At 39.7% G+C, this 19,883-nt stretch overlaps 2 protein-coding genes across 5 annotated transcripts in view; one reads left to right on the top strand and one right to left on the bottom strand.

Moving 5' to 3' along the window:
* Window positions 1-11,654, bottom strand: part of APIP (APAF1 interacting protein) — a 32,778-nt gene extending 21,124 nt beyond the window's left edge. The window contains exons 1-2 of one of the 2 annotated variants that reach the window (XM_012522204.4): window positions 11,468-11,654; window positions 10,632-10,667 (exon numbers count right to left, since the gene is read on the bottom strand). In XM_012522204.4, the coding sequence (XP_012377658.1) occupies window positions 10,632-10,667; window positions 11,468-11,524 (93 nt within the window). In that variant the 5' untranslated portion in view covers window positions 11,525-11,654. The remainder of the gene's footprint in view (window positions 1-10,631; window positions 10,668-11,467) is intronic. The other variant, XM_004446851.5, reaches the window with a different exon arrangement.
* An 84-nt stretch (window positions 11,655-11,738) lies between these two features.
* The window catches only part of PDHX (pyruvate dehydrogenase complex component X), an 80,296-nt gene continuing 72,151 nt past the window's right edge, over window positions 11,739-19,883 (top strand). The window contains exon 1 of one of the 3 annotated variants that reach the window (XM_004446848.4): window positions 11,739-12,053. In XM_004446848.4, the coding sequence (XP_004446905.2) occupies window positions 11,894-12,053 (160 nt within the window). In that variant the 5' untranslated portion in view covers window positions 11,739-11,893. Of the gene's footprint in view, window positions 12,054-13,100; window positions 13,156-19,883 lie in introns of those variants that run through there. The other 2 variants (XM_004446849.5, XM_071218110.1) reach the window with 2 other exon arrangements.

Here is a 19,883-nt window from a genome sequence, read left to right as displayed (position 1 = left end):
ACATGAGGTTTCACTTTGTTATACAGTACCCTTTGTTATATTTTTTAGTTTTCCTTCTACTAATATAAATGTCCTTAGGCTTTTCCTTTCAACCACTGTTATACCCATATAATAGCTCTGCTAGTCCCAAACACCCTGATGTGCTCTCACCATTTTCATTCATTTCCAAAGATTTACAAACAATCTTTTAACCAGTTCTGCACAGATTAACTATCGCTTTCCACTCTCTACCCACATTCTATTTTCTGGTGACCTATATTCTAATTATTAATTTCATGAGTTTACATAATAAGTTCTTAAAATCGCAACCATACAGTATTTGTCCTTTTGCGTCTGGCTTGCTTTACTCAACATAATGTTCTCCAGGTTCATCCAGGTTGTTCTATGCTTGATGACTTCATTTTCTCTTATTGCTGCATAATATTCCATTGTGCATATACTCCACAATTCATTTATCCATTCATCAGTTGATGGACACTTGGTTGTTTTCTACTTTTGGTTATGATGAATAATGCTGCCATGAACACCAGTATGCAGATGTCAATACATGTCACTGCTCTCAGTTCTTCTGGGCATATAACTAGCAATGGTATTGCCGGGTCACATGACAAGTCTATATTACACTTCCTTAGGAACTAAACCCCCTCCTCAGTGGCTGTACCATTCTACATTCCCACCAACAGAGAATAATCTATTTCTCCGCATCCTCTCCAACATTGACAGTTTTCCAACTTTTTAGTAGCAGCCAGTCTAATAGGTGTAAAATGATATCTCATTGCAGTTTTTTCCCTAATAGCTAGTGATGCTGAACATTTTTTATGTTTCTTCATCATTTGTATTTCTTCTTCGGGCAACTGTCTTTTCAAGTCTTTTGTCCATTTTTTAATTGGGTAGTTTATCTTTTTATTGTTGAGTAGTATGATCTCTTTACTTTTTAAAGATTTATTTATTTATTTATCTCCCCCCTGTTCTCCCATTGTCTGCTCTGTGTCCATTCACTGTGTGTTCTTCTGTGTCTGCTTATATTCTCATTAGATGGCTCCAGGAACCAATCCTGGCATCTTCCGGAGTGGGAGAGAGGTGATCATTCTGTTGCGCCACCTCAGCTTCCTGATCTGCTTAGTCTATTGTCCCTCCTCTGTGTCCGTTGTTGCATCATCTTGCTGCACAAGCTCTCCATGTCGGCTGGCATTCCTGCACGGGATGGCATTCCCAGGGTGGCACTCCTGTGACAGCTGGCACTCTGCATGGGCCAGCTTGCCATGCCGGCCAGTTTGCCTCCCATATGGTAAACAGGAGCCCAACTGCTTGAGCCACATCTGTTTCCTAGTATGATCTCTTTATATATCATGGATATTAAACTCTTATCAGATGTGATTGCCAAATATTTTTTCCCATTGAGTTGTCTGCCTTTTCAGCCTTTGACAAAGTTCTTTGGGGTGCAAAACTGTTGAATTTTGAGGAGGTCCATTTATCTGTTCTTGTTGTTGTTGTTGCTCATGTTTTGGGAGTAAGGTTTAAAAAACTTCTGCCTATCATAAGATCTTGAAGATGTTTTCCTACATTTTCTTCTAGGAATTTTACAGTTGTCGCTTTTATATTTAAAATCCATTTTGAGTTAATTTTTGTATAAGGTGTGAGATAGGGGTCCTCTTTCTTTCTTTTGAATATGGCTATCCAGTTCTTCCAGCACAATTTGTTGAATAGACTCTTCTGGCCTAGCTGGGTGGGCTTAACAGCCTTAACAAAAATCACTTGACAGCAGACATGGGGGCCTACTTGCATGAACAATTTTTAACCCAGGAAGGCTAATCGCATTACTGAAAATTTTAAAAAAACAAAACACTTGCCTATGACTTTATACTATTGAAACCAACTTTATTCCTTTTACATTAGTGAAATGGGAGCTGCATTAATCAGGGTTCTCTAGAGAACAGAATCAACAGGAGATAACTGTAAGTAGTATGAGATTTTATAAGATTCTCTCACGTGACCTTGGGGATGCACAAGTAAGCTGCATTGGAACCAGGGGCTCCAATGAAAGTCGAGTGAAGGTTCTTGATAAGTTTCTGGGAGATGTTGGCTATCCAAAGGTGAGCTGGGAAACTCTCTCTGAATGCTGAAATCACTTCTCCTTTTAAAGCATTCAACTGATTGGATAAAACGTCACTCACTGCTGATGGCAAGCTCCCTGGTTGATAATAGAGGTAATCAGTCATCTATGCAATAAACCACTGATGACTAAAGCCTGTAATTGTATTACAATCAGCCCAGTGCTTGCTTGACCAAACAAGTGGGCACAATTACCTGGCCAACTTGACACATTAGTCTAACCATCACATGTGAGGGTCTATTTGCATGAACAGTTTTTAACATGGGAAGGCTAATCACATTATTGAAAATCTTTTAAAAAGAAACACTTCCGTATTGCCTTTTTTTTGTACTATCGAAACTCACCTTCATTCCTTTAAGTTTGTGAAATGGGAATCATGTGATCTGAACATTAACAAGCTCTGACTGTCATTTACTAGTTATGCCTCATCTCTCTAAACCTGTTTACTCATCAGTAAAACATTTGATTTTATATAACTTCGGGGTCCCATTTAGTTCTGAAGATTTGCAACAGAATTAGTGCTGAGATTTGCAACAGAATGCTTTAAAGAAAACTGCTTTGAAGATAGTTTACAGTCACATAGATGAGCACAGGTCATTCAGTGGCATAACCAGAGAGATACTTTCTTTTGACTTCATCTATAATTAGGAATGTTTCTGGATCCATTCTGATGATCTACATACAGTCCTAATTATAGAGTTTACCCAAATATAGGCCATCTGATTACTAATGAGACTTACTAACATTTATTTAGCACTGGCTATGTGCTGCTAAATAGTTTACATAAAACAATATTTTATAAAGTATTATACAGATGGGGAAACTGAGGCTTAATGAGGTTACTTTGCCTATAGTTACTGACAGTTAAAGTCAGAATTTTAATGTTCAGTAAGCCCTTATTCTCAGTCAAAACATAAAATATAGATGGGATGCTAATTTAAACCAGAGCTGTTCAACAGACTTTTCTGTAATGCTGAAATCTGCATCTGTGCTGTCCAGTCCTGTAGGTACTAGCCACAGGTCACTATTGAGCACTTGACACATAGTAAGTGTGACTGAGGAACTGAATTTAAATTTAAATTAAATTGAAAACTATATAGTCACATGTAGCTACCACAATGGGTACCATGGTTATAGACCACCAGTTTGGAAAAAAACTCAATCCTAAAAAAGTTCACTTATTTGTTGTTTAATTTAAGCAGTCCCCAACTATAAAATCTAATCTATACAATCTACACACCTTCAGAAGCAGCTATCTCAGGGTTCTGACAATGGGATTTTTCTCTCAGACATTCAAATTGCCCTCTTCACTGCCCTACCTACGCTTCTTTCCCTGCTTCTTTTCTTACCTAGTCCCAGAAAGTGTGGTGGGATTGGTAGCAAGTGTGAAAGAATGGAGGGAAAGAGGGAAAATCTGCCCTGCCACCTCTACCCATCACCTTGCCATAGTTTCCCCTCCCTGTCCCCTTAGTTCACATCAGATCCATTTGTTGCTCTTCTCCACCCTACCCTGTACCCTGAGAGGTTGATCCACTTGGACTGCAACAGTCTTTCAGCTTCCAGCTGACTTTGCTCAGTGGAAGGCAACACTCATTAAAAAGACTGAGGTTGGAATTTTTTTCCCCTAGCACCCTCCCTGCCACATTTCTGTGGGTTGGCCACAAACTGCCACTGAAGGCCACGGTTCCTGTTCCATGTAGATCTTTCTCTCTGGGTTGAGATCACTGTTCCCCACCCTGCTCCTTCAGGCCCAAGTTAAACCACTCATCCCTTGGTGATTTTCTTAAACTTTGCCCATACTTTTGGAAGTAATCTCTTTATGAAACTCTCCTCAAATTTCCCAATTTGAATGTGCCATCTGTTTTCTGCTATGACCCTGATTGATCCACCTCTCAGTTCATTCAACCTTTCAGTCTTTGAAGAGACGAATAGCATCTATCTCACAGGGTTGTGGTGAGGATTAAATAATTGTAAAGTTCTCTGGCATCTCAAATGTCTTGCTTTATTCCTAACATCATCACTGGCAATCTCTCTCTGATACCCCAAGTCTCATTTCCCTTTATTACCCTCTCTCACTTCTCTTTCACACCCTTCCCTGCTGCCAGAGTGAACCTCTGCTTTTTACATGTCCAAGCCCTTAGTCCTGCCAGTGACCATCAAAATTAATGGTCTACAGTCCAAGTGGCCATCAACTGATGAATGGATTAAAAAAATGTGGTATATACATGCAATGGAATACTATTCAGCTGTAAGAAATTAAATCAGGATGCATATGACATGGATGAACCCAGAGGATTTATTTGAGTGAAATAAACCAGACACAAAAGGATAAATATTGTATGATCTCACTAATATGAACTAAATACGATAAGTAAGCTCATGGAGGTAGAGTATAGGTTACTAAGAAACAGAATGTGGGCTGAGAATGAGAGCTGATGCTTAATGTATGTAGCAATATTAATAAGGTTAACTGTAAAAGTGTGTAAATGCATAGAGTTGAGAGTAACACACTAGAGTAAGTATAACTAACATTGCTGATTTATAAATGTGATTGTGGCTGAAAAGGGTAATCTGAGGACATAAATGTCAACTGAAGGAAAACCAGAGAATAATCTAGGGAATTTAGAACAGTGATTTGGGTGGTGGATGAAGATTGTGGTTAATAGTATAAATAAAAGAATGCTCTTCTTTTACAAAGTGCTAAGAATATGGTGATAAACAGGAAAATTACAACTAATGTAATTTATGGATGATGGTTAACAATAATGTAATATTTTACAGCAATGATAAGAAGATATTTCAATACTAAGGGACAACAATAGGGGTATAAGGGACAATGGGATTTTTCCTTTTGAAGTAATGAAAATGCTCTAAAATTGACTGAGGCAATGACAGCACAACTATATGATGAAAATGAGAGCTACTGAGTGTTCACTTTGAATGAATCTTATAAAGCATGGACTGTAAAACCAGGGAATCCAGTGGTAGATAATCAATGGCGGTAAATAGAACAATATAAGCCTGTTTACTCATGAATGATAACAAATACATAATACTAATACAGGGTGTTAATAATTGTGTGGGTTGGAGGAAAAATATAACAAATGTAACATATGGGCTATAGTTAGTAATATTTTGACAATGCTCTTTCATAGTTTTTCCCAAATGTTTCAGAACAATGCAAAAATGCAAGGTGTTTCTGGTAGGGAGATGAATGGGAGCCTTGTAAGATGATATGTTTGTTTTGTAAATTCACAAATTTTACTATACACTTATTGTTTATGTATGTTGATGTAAGAATGATATACTTCAATAAGAAATTTTTATTTTTAAAAAAGTGAAGCAAAAAAACTTTGTTTAAAGTACTTACTGCTGAGGCATTTGGAGAGAGGGAAGACCATACTTTAGTTAGAACAGTTATGTTCTTGACCTTCTAAGCTGAAACTGTTACAGGTAGTTAGATTTATAAGACTTAGTAATATATGGGTTAACTGTGTGCTTGGAACCTCATTTTGCTTACTTAGGAACAAGAATGATTCCCATTCTAAACAACTAAATTAAAAACATTTTAAAAAGAGGGATTTTTATTTCACTTTCAGGACTCCTAAAAAAAATTGTATAAATTCTTATAATATATAATTTTATAATGCTTAAAATTAATAAGTATTTAGGGTGATTTACAAAATTATTTAAAATATTTGAAGGCCCTATTATAATACAAGTTTCTTTTTTACTATTTTTTCTTTCATCTACAGTATTTTCATTATAGTTTTTTTATTTTTAAGAAGATTAAACCAGGACAAAGTGCAAAATTTTATGGGGATATAGTTTCTAATGATTATGCACTGTTTTAGTTTGCTGAAGCTGCTGGGAACAAAATATCAGAAATGGGTTGGCTTTTATAATGGAAATTTATTAAGGGAAAATCTTACACTTCCAAGGCTGTGAAAAATGTTCACATCAAGGCATCATCAGAGATGCTGGCTCACCAAGGTTGGCTGCTGGAGTCCTGACACATGGCAAGGCAAAATGAAGGTCAGTCTCTGCTGAGATCCTGCCTTCCCCTCCAGGCTCACTTTCTCTCAGAGCTCAGCTGCGGGCCTGAGGCACACGGCTCCTCTTTCCATTCTTCTTGCCTCTGGCTACTCCACTAATTCCAGCCACTGATCTCTCTGCTTCTCAAGGTTTCTCTTTCTGCTTTCTAAAGCTTTAAGAGATCCTGAAGTCTTCTCTCACATGGCAGGGTAAAAAGTCCTTTTCTGTGTGTCTCCTCCATTTATAAAGGACTCTAATAAAAGAATTAAGACCAACCCTGGGTCCCACAATTTAATCAAGGACCTTTAAGTGAAGCAATCTAAACAAAATTGACCTAATAAACAATCCCTTAACTGAATGTAACCAAAGGCCCTAAATACAATAGGCTCCCATGCACAGAAATGGGTTAGCTTAAGAACATAATTTTCTGGGGTCCACAAAAGACTTAAGCCAGGACTATAGAACCATTCTTGCTAGACTGATTCTTTCTATAATTGAAATTTCTTTACAACAGGATACAACAGTTGATAGGGTTATTTCTAAGCTGATCAACTATAAAAAAAATTACATTTTCTACAAAGAAAAATATTCTGTTAAACTACAATGTAATGGAATTTCACCGGGCATTTTCCTGAAAAACAATGGACAATAGAGTGAAGTTTTATCATATCTATCCTTTAAAGAGTTCAAAGGGAGATAATTATTTAACAGACTGAATTTTCAGCTACTTAATTAGATACCTGAATCACTGTGGTTTTCCAGATGCACTGTTAACTATTTGAAGTAAGTACTGTGCATGATGATGATTGATGGAGTAGCCGTCAAAATACAAAAGAACGAACATGGGAAAGAAGTAGGTTTGGGGTAGCAGACTTAACTTGAGTTTTTTGGAATAGGCACTTAGGACAGGAAGCTCCCAGGGGACTGCCAGTGACGGCGAGGGGCTGGCTGCAGTAGGACACCATAATGTTTGTAGAGACTTCAATTCATACAGTTGGAACAGTTCTCGGCAGCCTGGGTGGAGATGTCCAGTAAAGGCAGTTATTTGTAATATAGTATGGAGGATCCTCTGAGAAGACAGTATACAGAAGGAACTATAGGAGCAAAAAGAAGAGTCCCTCACCCAAACTTGGATTACCAGAGTTGGGGGGAGGTAAGGCCTAACAGAATCAAAGAGGTCAAGGAAAACAGAGGGTAGGATATTAGATGGCCTTGGTCATAATAATATCAAATAAATATTTCTTCAGTGTTAGCATATATAGGTCACTGTGTTAGGGAAAGTAAAACAACAATGTAGAAAATTCCTATCTGGTTTATCTCTCCTAGTGCCCCAAAGGGCAGGGAATATGCTCTTGATACAGATATGCCTACCACAATGCTTTATTCAAACACTGTTTGAATTAAGATCACATATCTTATATTGAGAAGTCCTGTATCAGAGATTACAAACTGTGTCTTGTAGACAGAATCAGACTTACATAAAGTGGTTTATTTGTTCCACACAGTGTTTAAAAAGAATGTGAGCCAACATTTAAAAACTAGGAGATTTCACACAGAGAAAATCTGAGTTTCTAGCCTCCTTTTAAAAAGCAGAACCAAGACATTGTTCCCATACTCCCATATGGGATTATGTAGTGCCACCTCTTAAGACAGGACAAGAGCTGGCCCTAGTATCTTCTTTTTGGTCTACAACTCAAATCTGGGCCAATCTAAAATGCCATATTCCCCATGAATCACTGTCCGAAATTAGTCTCAACTTTCTAAGTTGCAAAATACTTTGTCCTTCTCTTAAGAAACGCAGTCCTCCCCATCCCCCACACTCTACCACCTCATTACTGGTATAGTGTATACTATTTACCTGTATACATTATAACTGCCTCATTTTCTCAGGGGCAGGGGCAGTGCCATATTCATGTTTGTATCTTTCAGAATCTGTACTTTGTTTAATATACAGTTTCTGAGTAAAGGAAAAATGCTGGGTGTTCTCTTTCAGGGAAATATCCTTTGACTTTTGTTGCTGTTAGAAAAATTCAGGTCAAGAGCCTGAGGTAAGTTTTGGGAATTACGTTTCAGAATCTCAAAATCAGTTCAGACAATATTGTTACAAACTGAGTTTGACCTGAAAAGAATATACTCAATGAGACAGGTTACAGAAATGGTTGGAGAATCTTTCAGATACTAGAAGAAAGTTCAAGAAAGAGGAACAGAAATAAGTTGGGAAAGTTAGAAAGAAGGATCAAGTAAGATTACCTAGAAATCAGGACTGCAAGGACTATAGAGGGAGGCAAGAAATATACATAATACAGATTCAAAGAAATAACAAACACATAGATCTTGAGAAGGAAGGTTTTGGAGGGCAAAAATGTCCCCAATTTTTATCTCCTAGTTCTCTTTCCTGAGCTTGAGAGCTATAAATACAACTAATTTATAGTGCACAAATTAAATGTGTGCCTCAAACTCCGGACATCCACAACAGAGCTCACCATCAAACTTCTTCATTCTCCTGTGTTCTCTTTCTAGTAGGTAACAAGCTCCCAGCACTCTACCAGAAATCTAGAAGTCATTCTTGGTTCCTTCCTTTATCCACAAAGCTAATTAATAACCAAATCCTGACTAAACCCCTCAGTCAGGCCACTATCGTGTCTTGCTGGGATTACCACCATAGGTTTCTAGTTTGTTTCCAACGTTCTAGTCTACAATTCCAGCCAGCACTGCCCATGCTTCCTTCAGTCATCTTTCCAATTATCCCATTGCCCTTACGATAAAAATCTGTATTTCTAAGCTTGGCTTATACGGCCCTGTAAGCTTCCTGTCCTAGCTTTTCTCTTCAGATTCATCTCTTGCCAAGTCCTTGCCCCCTACTTTATATTCCAGAAACACTTCATTTCTCTCAATATGAGATACACCATGCCCTTTCCTCTAAGACTCTTTATAAACTATTTCCTCTACCTAGAAAACCCTTACCTCCATTTTACATGGTTATGTCTTCCTGATCTTTTAGGCCTCAGTTGATACCTTCATTTCCTCCTGAAGGTTTCTCAAACCTGTTTAAGTCTGTGCTCCTACGATAGCCATCATAGAATAATGTCATAGTGTCTATCATCCTTGCCTCTTTACATATTTTAGCTCCTATTTTACAGCATACTCCATAGGGGAAGGAACCAGATCTAGCTTGCATTCTGTAAATTTTGAATAGTGGGAGTTGTGGCAACCTAGCCAACCTATGCCCTGTGTAACGACGGTACTCATGACTCATTACTCAACTCCATCCACGTCCCATGAAGAAATAAGTACCCAATGCCAAGAGATGTGAATTTTTAAGAGGAGCCAGAAATTTTCTGTACTTTGGAATACTGTCTCCAATGTTTTTTTAGGTACAGTCAGTGAAGCAAATAAAACATGCCTATGGGCCAAGTTTGAGAATGCTGTAATAGATATGCTCAGTTTCCTTGATTAAGGCTTTCTTTTATGTTCATTTGGATGATATTTCACAAAGACTTAATTTATTGGGGGCATTGACACATTAAGACATCTCAGCTATGACCTGTCCTGGTTCTCCCCTCTCCCTCCCACACCTGCCTAGAAACCATCTTGAGTTTCTTCTGTATTCAAGATCTTTTCCCTTCCCATCCAAACTATTTATTTATTTATTTATTATTTATTTTTATTCCCCCCACACACCCAGTTGTCTGCTCTCTGTGTCCATTCGCTGTGTGTTCTTCTGTGTCCACTTGTATTCTTGTCAGTGGCACAGGGAATCTGCATCTCTTTTTGTTGTGTCATCTTGCTGCATCAGCTGTGTGTATGTGGTGCCACTCCTGGGCAGGCTGCAGTTTTTTCATGTGGGGCAGCTCTCCTTACGGGGGCATACTCCTTGCACGTGGGGCTCCCCTACACGGAAGACATCCTGCATGGCATAGCACTCCTTGTGCTCATCAGCACTGCACATGAGCCAGCTGACCACACGGACCAGGAGGTTCTCGGTTTGAACCCTGGACCTCCCATGTGATAGGCCGACGCTTTATCTGTTGAGCCAAATCCACTTCCCCTATCCGAACTTGCCTGACTAGTATTTTATCCTCAGAAAGTCCTCTTTGCTAATGTACAGAATGTCAAACAGAGTAATGGTTTAAAACTGTTTAGCAATAAAACCTCTTGGGTAATTTTACTTTTTGAGACCTGCAGTCCTAAGAAAGTATAATCAGAGTAATAAGGGAACTAATTTTAGATAGGGAGACTTCCGCTGCTTTTAAACTGGATATATCACATTGTGTTAAAATTGTTTGTCTACTTCTCCTGTAGACCATCAGTCATTTGTCACATGCACTATATCTCTAGGGCCTGGACACAGATGTTCCATAAAACTGTCAGTGTGTATGAATTAAAAATATATACAACCTGAAGGTAGATTTGCCTTTGACTTATGCTTAAAAAAGAATAGTTGGGAAGGGGATGTAACTCAAGCAATTGAGTTGCCACTTACCACATGGGAGGTCCCAGAATTGGTTCCAGGTGCCTCCTAAAGACGAGAGCAAGAGAGCAAGCTGATGTGAACGGGCAGACATGGGAAGCTGATGCAAAAGAGATACATAATGAGGAAAACATAATGAGACACAACAAAGCAGGGAGCAGAGAGGGCTCAAGTGATTAAGTGCCTCCCTCCCACGTCGGAAGTTTGGTTCCCAGTGCCTCATGAAAAGAAGACCGGCACCTAACAAATAGACACAGCAAATGCAAACAACGGGGACATGCGGTGAAATAAATAAACCTTAAAAAAAAAAAAAAAAGAACCGTCTTCAAGATCATTCCATAGTCAATCTAAACTGCCCTAAGCAGGGAACAACTGCGTAAAGGAAAAGCGCTGGGCAATGAAACATAAATTCCGATTCAGCACGACAAACGTTGAGCTGGTCACCAGGCCGCAGAGAAAATAAGCTCGCGGGGCAGTCTTGGGTCCAGTTCCACCTCAGGGCTTCACGTTTCCTACTTTGGCCTGTCTTCCTGATAGTTTGTTTTAAAACACGCATTTAGGCGTACAAACGCTATCCTCACTTATTTTTCCTCTTTCAACATCTACAGGCCAGCTCCCGCTGTTGGAGAATCCAGCACTGGGAACACGCGTCCCCGGGAGCCGTGTCCTCACCGGCGTGCAGGGGCGACGACGAGACAGAGGTCGCAGCCCAACAGGCCTGAAGCCCAGCCCGGCGGCCCGATACCCAGCTCGCCACCCCGGGAACAGCGGGTGTTCGCCTCGCGCCGCCGCGTCCCGCCACAGTCTTCCCTCATTAGAATAAGAGGAACCGACGGCCCCGCCCATACCTGTGCCTGGGATCTCCGCGAGCAACAGTCGCCTTCTAGAGCGTGACAGCCAGACATGGCCCGGACGAGGGGAACCTGCAGCCTCTGATCTTAAGACAGATTCTTTCCCGGGGCTCCGCGTGGGCTGGAGACGCGACGGCGCAAGTGCAATCAGGCGGCGCCCAGGGCAGCCCGGGGGCGGGGCGGGCAATTTAGGGAGGGAAGTCTAGAAGGGCCTAGCGGACTGGTAGGCCTAAGCGGCTCGTGGAGCAGGCTGGGGGCGGGGCCAATGAAGTTGGAGGTGGGGCTAGGAAGCCTGGACTCCCAGACTCAAAGACACTGCCGGCAGCCTGGGGCCGCGGCCAACCAGATGGAAGGCGGCGTCTGTGCCCGCCGCCATTGGGTGATCGGGCTGTGCCGCGGACAGCCCATAAGAAGGCCGGGAAGATGGCGGCCTCCTGGAGGGTAGGATGTGACCCCCGGGTGGTACGTTACATCCTGGGCTTTTGCGGCCGGCGAAGCCTGGGGCTCGTTAAAGGGGATGCCGTGTGGTCTTTCGGCCATGGAACTAGTTGGAGATGGTTTCGCAGTACCCAGTGGATGCGGGGTGAGTAGCCGGGGCTCGTTCAGCGCCTCTGTGCTGCTGAGTAATGGGCCTGGGTCAGGGCCGTTATTAATTGAGATCCTGTAGCTGGGTGGGGAGGTGTCCGGGGCTTCCTGTTCTTTTGGCCTTTTCTCGGAAAGGAGTTCCCGGGCCTGGCCTAGGGCTTGCCGTGAAGGGCTTTCCTGGGTGCTGGGAGACTTTTATTCCGTCCCTGGCCCCCTCTTTTTGGCTTCTCTGTGACCTTGCCTTGGAGTTTGGGGTATTTGTAAGGCAGCGGGGACAGGTCCTAAATGCCTTTCTCTCAGGCCCCTTCCCAATTACGCCTCAGATTCCTTTAGGCTTGTATAGCACCTCGGATGGGCTGCCTAAGACCTGAGATTTAAAAGCCGCTGTTACTCATTCCTACTCATTTTATACGACCGTCTTTAATGGGACATCTTTACCTGGAAGCCAGTTGGGTTGCCCCACGGGATTCCTCGTAAAGATTTAATTTGTCAATGCCTATGGTATCTCAGATCTAGGTCCAAGAGAATGTTTCAAGCGAAACATTCGCTTGGGAGAGCAAGAAAATTTAGATGTGAAATATACAAAGATGTTTTTTATAGAACATTGCTGTTGAGTAATGATATTGATGCAGTTCCTCCAGTGTTTGTCAGTAAAATGCTATTCCGAGTATTATTTCTCCTTACGTGGGGGTAGGGGGTAAGAGGACAGGACTTTTTTTTTTATTGATGGTCTATTAAAATAGACCATTAAAATGAGTTTTTATCTAAAAAATTAGGTGCAGTATACATCATCTAAATAGTCTGGGCTAACTGAAGCTCAGAAAAAGTTATGTAAAGTCCCACAGTTAGATGCGTGCAGTGTGGTTTCTAAAGAGGAAGTGATGGGAAGAAAATTTATTTCAGTTTCTTCAACATAAAGTTTCATGAACTACTATTTGGAGCAGTGGTTCTTTAACACTGTATGTAGAATTTCCTTTTCCCAGTTTGTTAAAAATTAGTATATCTGGGGTGGAGCTCAAGCATCTGCATTTCTGTTGTAGGTATTTGATGGGCCACACTTTTGAGTCACACTACTGTAGTAAATCATGGAATATTAACAGGTTGGTATTGGAAATAGTCTAATAAGTGTGATCTTAACCTTGTTTTGTGAAATATCCTTTTGAGAATCTTTGAATGCTCTACATCAGGGTTCCTTAACCAGGGATTATCCTTATTTTCTCTGACTTCTAAGTGAAATCTAGCATTTCCTTCACTTATGAACATATGCAATAAATAAATTAGAGTAGTATTCATTTCACCTGACTGGCAAATAGGTTGGTGAAACAAAAAGTTAAGAACCCCTGCTCTACATCCTCTCAGAGAAAGGGGCATATGTGAATACATATAAAAGTGTGCATTGATTTTCAGTTTTCTTTAGACCCAGTTTAGTATGTTTAGAAACTCACCCAGGCAGCCTTTATCTGCTATGTCATTACCATTCTACTCACCTCCTCACCTCCCCCCAACACAACTGAACAACATGACTAAAGTTGTCCTATGTAATCAAACTGTCATCAGGAAGCAGGCTCATTACCTTGGGAAATGATGCCATATTGGAATTCAGTGTGAGTCTCTGCTGCTGGTAGACTGGGCTTTCAACAGTGTCCCTAACCAGGTCAGCCTCATTGAGTGGAAATCCATGTTGCTGAGCCCGTGTGTAACCTCCATGCCTGCCACCATTATCTCTTTTTTCGTGAGCCCATTCATGCAATGATAGGAGTGGTTAGGAAAAGAGGCTGACTGGTATCCACAGAACTGGTCATCCTATACACTTGATTATTAAAATTTTCTTCTGCTGAAGTCACCCTCTGGTGAACACTTACATGGGACAGAAATATCTTCACACTTTTGCCCAAAGTTCTGTCCACCTACCTTTCCCCCAAACCTTGTCATATTCTCTCCAACTCCCTGGCACTCAGCCAAACCATTGGCCACAGTCCATGAATTGGTACACAGTCACAATATAGACCATTTTTCTGGCTAATCAAAATGAACAAGCAGCTCTACTGCTTGAAGTTTTGCCCATTGGGAGGATATCTCTTCATCACTGTCCTTTATGGACATCCAGAAAAGGGCTGGAATGCTCCAGCAGTCCACTTTGAGGTGGTACGTGCATATTGTGCAGAATTATCTATAAACCAGGCCCAAGTTTTGTCTTCTTCAATCAGCTGATTGTAGGGAACCTCCAATGAGGCTTTACATGTAGTCTGGGAGAGAGAAGGTACTGTGGCAGAATGGGGACATGGGCATTTGGCCTACTTTCTCATGTAACTTACTTGTACCTTCAGGTTCTGCTTAAGTCCAGTCTTGTGCACCACTTCCATTTGTTACAGCAGCCCTGACACACTAAGACACCACCTAAGGAAAATTGGAAATGGGTAAATGAGATAGTAGTAGAAGCAGAAGCATAAGAGTCTTAAGATTTGGATTATCAGGAAATATTTTGTACATGTTTATATTGCTCTAAAATATTTCATTCTGTATATGAAAATGGGACCTTGGGAATAACCATCACAGATGACAATCTCAAAATAGGTACTTCAAGGAGAGTTTAATAAAGTGACCCTTTTTTTGTAAGTGAATTCAGAATTTAGAGAAACCTCTAGGGATGGTACTGTACCAAGGTGTAGTTAGAGCAGGGTGCCGTCACCACCACTAGGCCTGCAGAGGTGTGGGGAGATAGGCTGGGGGAGGACCCCTGGTGGAGCTTTGCCATTCTATTAAAGGACCCAACCCAGGTGTTCCCCAGGGAGGGAGCTGGGGAAATAACTACTCTCCTTTCTCTCTCCAGTGTCCTGCCTGTGCTGCCAATTGGCTCAACTCACTTGGAGGCCAAAGGCTTCTATTGCTGTAGGCCTTGGGGTAGTGTGGAGAAGGTTGAAGAGTAGATTTGGAAAGACAAATGGAAGCTATCCGCTACATCCACCTCACTTATACTTATTAATCATTGCACTTTGTTTATGCCTCAGTTTTAGCACTACCAAGTACTGTATTGTGTATGTACATGTGGTAGTTTCATGTTAAGAGAGTGGAGGGATCATGTATAATTTGTTTGCTTGGAAGAAACAAGTCATTTCTCTGGAGCCTGTGTCTAGGCTGATGCCTTGCAAGAGTGTAAGCTGGTCTTTTTAACTAATCAGATTTTTACTGAGGTTTCCTGTCGTTAGTTTGAACAGCTGTGTTGGAATCAAGTTTGTGTGGGTACTAAGGCTCTTTAAGCACTTTTTCTAGGAGAAAGTTTTGTGGTTTTTTTCTGAGCTGTGACATCTAATTTTGCTTTGGGGTCGTTTACTTACACTCCTAACTAGAGTCATTCCTTACTACTCACTTTCTCATATTCCACATCCAATCTCTCAGAAATTCCTATCAGTTCTCCCTTTTATATAAAATTTGACCACTTCTCATCACTTCTACTCTCACCAGACTTTAGAATTCAGAGGGATTCTAAAGTCAGAGCATGTCACATGTGACTCCTCTACTCTGAGCTCTTCAAGTGCTTCCCATTAAACTCAGAATAAATCTGAAGTCTTTATTATGGCTTACAAGGCCCAATATGATAAGAAGCACCCCCGTCCCCTGAACTCTTACCATGCTCCTCCTTACTTGCACATTCCAGCACTCTGGTTTTCTTGCTGTGTTTTGAACACACCAAGTACACTCTCATTCTTTGTGTTTGCCATTTCCTCTGTTGAGAAGGCTCTTCCACGAGATGTTTTCATGACTTCCTTCTTCCACTCAGCTCTGAAGACCTTGTCAGAAGAGGTCTTCCCTTATTAACTGATAAAACAGTTCTTCCTCTGTCATTTTGTCTTCTTCCCTTACCTTTGTTTCTTAGTTCATATCATCACCAGACATCCTGTGTTATTTATTTGTTTATTTTCTATCTTCCCTCTTTACAATAGAAGCTGAATATGTATTTGTTGAATAAATGAACAAATGAACGAACAGATCTTCCTGTCTTTAGGCCTTCTCCACTCCATTCTTACCCTGGCCTACATGTGATCTTTCAGGAATGCAAATCAGATGATGCCACTCCTCAGCTCAAAGCCTTCCATATTTCTCCACCACTATTGGGATGAAGGACCTGATCTGTCAGGTCAAATGGTCTAAGTGAGTAAAGCAGAACAGGTAACACATTTGTGGGTATCTTCACTTTGGATATATAAAGTCAGGGCTCATTATTTTAGCTTTTCTGTGAGGTATGTGATATCTTTAAATGATACGTGGCATTCCTGTGAATTACAGACTTGGGAATGTTAGCCAATATTTGGAACTTCAAACAAGTTCAGGGTTTTTGTTCGTTTGTTTTGTCTTATTTTTTAATTGTGGTCATTTCTCTTACTTGCTAAGAAATCTTTATATTTTTTTTACTTACCTGGCCCAGTTTTCATCTTTCATTGTATTCTCTTCTTCAGCAAAACTGTGCTATAATTCTCACCTCTGTTTCATTGCATATGATGTTTCTTTCACTTGGAATGTTTCTGTTTTCCTCCTTGCCTTGTTTTATTTGCCTAGCACAGATTTTCTAGAATGACTCAGCTCTCATAGTTCTTTGGTCTCATAGCACTTTTACTTACTTCTCTTTAGTACTTATGTATTTATCTTGACTTCCTGTATACACTCTCATCCTTTTGAGATCAAGATCCTTAGTCTTGTTCAGTTCTAGGACTGGTGTGACAGGAATTCAGTACATATTGGGTGAATGCCTATTTAGCCTTTTGTCTTGGCAGTGAATGGTGTGGCACAAAGGTGAAACATTTGCTGATGATTAATAGTTTGATTAATAGTTTGATTTTCAAAAACATGAGATATAGTTAAAATAGGGATCAAGACTGGTGCTCTATAGCTGTAAGAATGAGACTGGATTAGATGAAGGAGAGAATAAAAAGGAAACCTTCAGTTTTAGGCTGAAGTGAAAAAACCTGAGGCTCCATCTCATTACTCTAGTAAGATACCATGATACATCTAGCCAGCTGTCTGGGTGCCTCCAGTGTCTACACTTTTAACCGTATACTATGTTGTCTAACTATAATTAATAGCTCATGTTTTTGACACTTGCCCTTTGCCAGACCCCATTGTGAGGACTTTGCATATGCTACTTTATTTAGTCTTTCCAAGAATTTGTTTTTATCACCATTTTACAGAAGAGGAAACAGACACACAATAGGTAAGTACTTCATAATAAATGGCAAAGCTGGAATTTGAACCTAGGCAGTTTGGCTCTAGAACCTGCTCCCTAAATCACTGTGGTATCCTGCTTCTCATTAAGTCTTTGTGAAAAAATAAGCTCATTTAACTTTTTATTAAATAATAAAATATTTATTTTAACACTGTGATACATACATCTACTTTAAAGAGGCAAATAGATTTATAACAAAATATAGTGGCTTCTCTGCTCCAATTGTCCCTACTCTCCCAGACTTCTTCCTTAGAAGCAACAATTGTTGATTGATTCTTTTATCTATTTCTTCTGGCATTTGCCCATCTCCCTATTTCTAAAGAACATGAGTTTGCTGCTTTCTTTTGAATACTTAATTTTAGATACTATCTATGGGAAACTTTTGGTCCATACCATCTCCTATGTTTGTCTTCCCCCATTCTCTGAATATAGTTATTTTGCAATTCTTGGTTAAATCCATACTTAGTATTTACGTTATTATGCCTAAGCAAATATTATACACACAGATGATAATTGTCATATTGCCACGCTATGATGGTTACCTTTCTTACTTTTCACTTTTTATTAGGTTAATTACCCTTTTATAATTTTGTTTAGTTTTCTTGGTACCTGTTTTAGTTTCCTAGGCTGCTTAAAGCAAGTACCATGAAATGTGTTTGCTTAAACAATAACAGTAACAATTTATTAGCTTACAGTTTGACCTGAAAATGTCCAAATCATGGCATCATCAAAGCAATGCTTTCTTCCTAAGACTGGTTGTGGGTAATACTTGGCTCCTCTGCCACATGGCAAGGCACATGGTGGCATCTGCTTGTCTCTCTTTTCTCTTCTGGGTTTCCTTGATTTCAGTTTCTTGCTTCCCTGGCTTTCTCTCTTTGTCTGAATTTCATTCCTTTATAAAGGACTCCAGTAAGAGAATTAAGATCCATTAATCTTGACTGAGGTGGATTATACCTTAACTGAAGTATCCTTATCAAAAGGTCCTATTTACAATGATTTCACATCCACAGGAATGGATTAGATTTAAGAACATGTTTTTCTGGGATATATATGGCTTCAAACTACCATACAGTACTTCACTATTGCTAATTCATCCCATACAACCTAATAGCTTCTCCACACAACTTCCTGTAATGTCACTCATATTAGATCATCTCTCTGTTAACTTATTTTTGCATTTTCAGTACCTCTTCAGTATGTAAGTTGAACCTTCATTCCAAAGATGGACTGTCCTCTGGCACTGAAATGAGAAAGGGGTCCAGGTATTTCAAACAGCATTCACCCAATTTTTCTTGTTTTAGCTTCTACCCTATTACCCCTTTTCTAGTTCCAGAGATCCTTGGTCCTGCTAATTCCTGAGTCTTTGGGAAATTCTGTGTTATGAAATCAAGTTGATTCTCAGCTTTCCCCACTGCTGGTTTAGGATTCAGCTTCTAGGATTTCTTTACTTAGTTATTACTCAGTCATTTACTTTTCAGCTTCCAAAATTGTGTGCCATTGTCTCCTTTTCTCTTTTCCCTGTCCTTGAGGTTTGTCTTTTAAAAAAAAATTTTTTTTTCATTTTTACTTTGTGTTAGGTAAAGTTTGGAGAGAGAGTCAAATTAGATAATTTTTTTAATGTGGAAAATGATTAAAGTGTAGGTAAAAAAACAAACAAAAGAAAAAACATAATGTCTTCAACTGGAGGTAGCAAGTATTGTCATTTTGGAGTATATCCTTTCAGCCTTTGTGTGTGTATGAGTGAGGCAGGTAGAAGTTGGATCATGCTATATGTATTGGATGTGGGACATCTTTTATGCTCTTGTCATGCCAAAAGCTGTACATAAATGGTCTTTTTACGCAAACTACTAGGCATGTATTTTCACTTAATTGTGATTTTTTTCTATTGTGCTCTGTTGACATTTTTAATCCATTCTTCCACTAGCACCACACCATAATAATTGTGTCAGTAAAGACATATTAAGCACTTACTTTTCTAGTATAAATTACTTTGTTAAGAATTTCCTTTGGCTGCCTTTTTTCTAAAGCGGCAGTGTTAATATTCTTCTGTGCGGTAGTTTGATTTTTAAATTATCTTTACCTCATTCTGCTTTATTTCATCCAGCCTGCAGATGGCAGAATTGTTTTATTTGATCAGCAATTTTAAAGGTTCAATTTTATGTAATGAGTTCTTGCATTGGAAAGATAGATGATTAAATGAGCTGCATCTCTCCCTATTAGAGAAGAAGCAAATTAATGTTAGGAACAGGCAGCCACACTAAGAAACTACTTGGTAATTTATTTCTTCATTTGGTCTATATTCATTTTATGATTTTTGTGTGCTCAGAATATAGTCATATAAATGGACTAGAGCATGAAGCTCAAGCTGTTTCATATGTAAACTGCTGAATCTTCTTAATTACTTAAGTCAAAGTAATGGAGCTTATATCTGTGTCATATTAACCACAAAGTAATTTGTTCTGCATTTGTATTTTAGGGGCTGCTTGTATTAATTTTTTGAAAAAATCTGGAGACCTTTTAGAATTCATGTATAGATCATCAGTATAAAACTTTGATATAATTGATTTTGCTGAAGTAAAGTGTTTTGTTCTTAGTAGCCCTAACGGAATA

The sequence above is a fragment of the Dasypus novemcinctus genome, chromosome 10 (genome assembly GCF_030445035.2).
Source record: "Dasypus novemcinctus isolate mDasNov1 chromosome 10, mDasNov1.1.hap2, whole genome shotgun sequence".
Taxonomy (NCBI): Eukaryota; Metazoa; Chordata; class Mammalia; order Cingulata; family Dasypodidae; genus Dasypus; species Dasypus novemcinctus.
The sequence above is the reverse complement of the archived record's forward strand: the minus strand, read 5'-3'. Positions and strand labels throughout refer to the sequence as shown.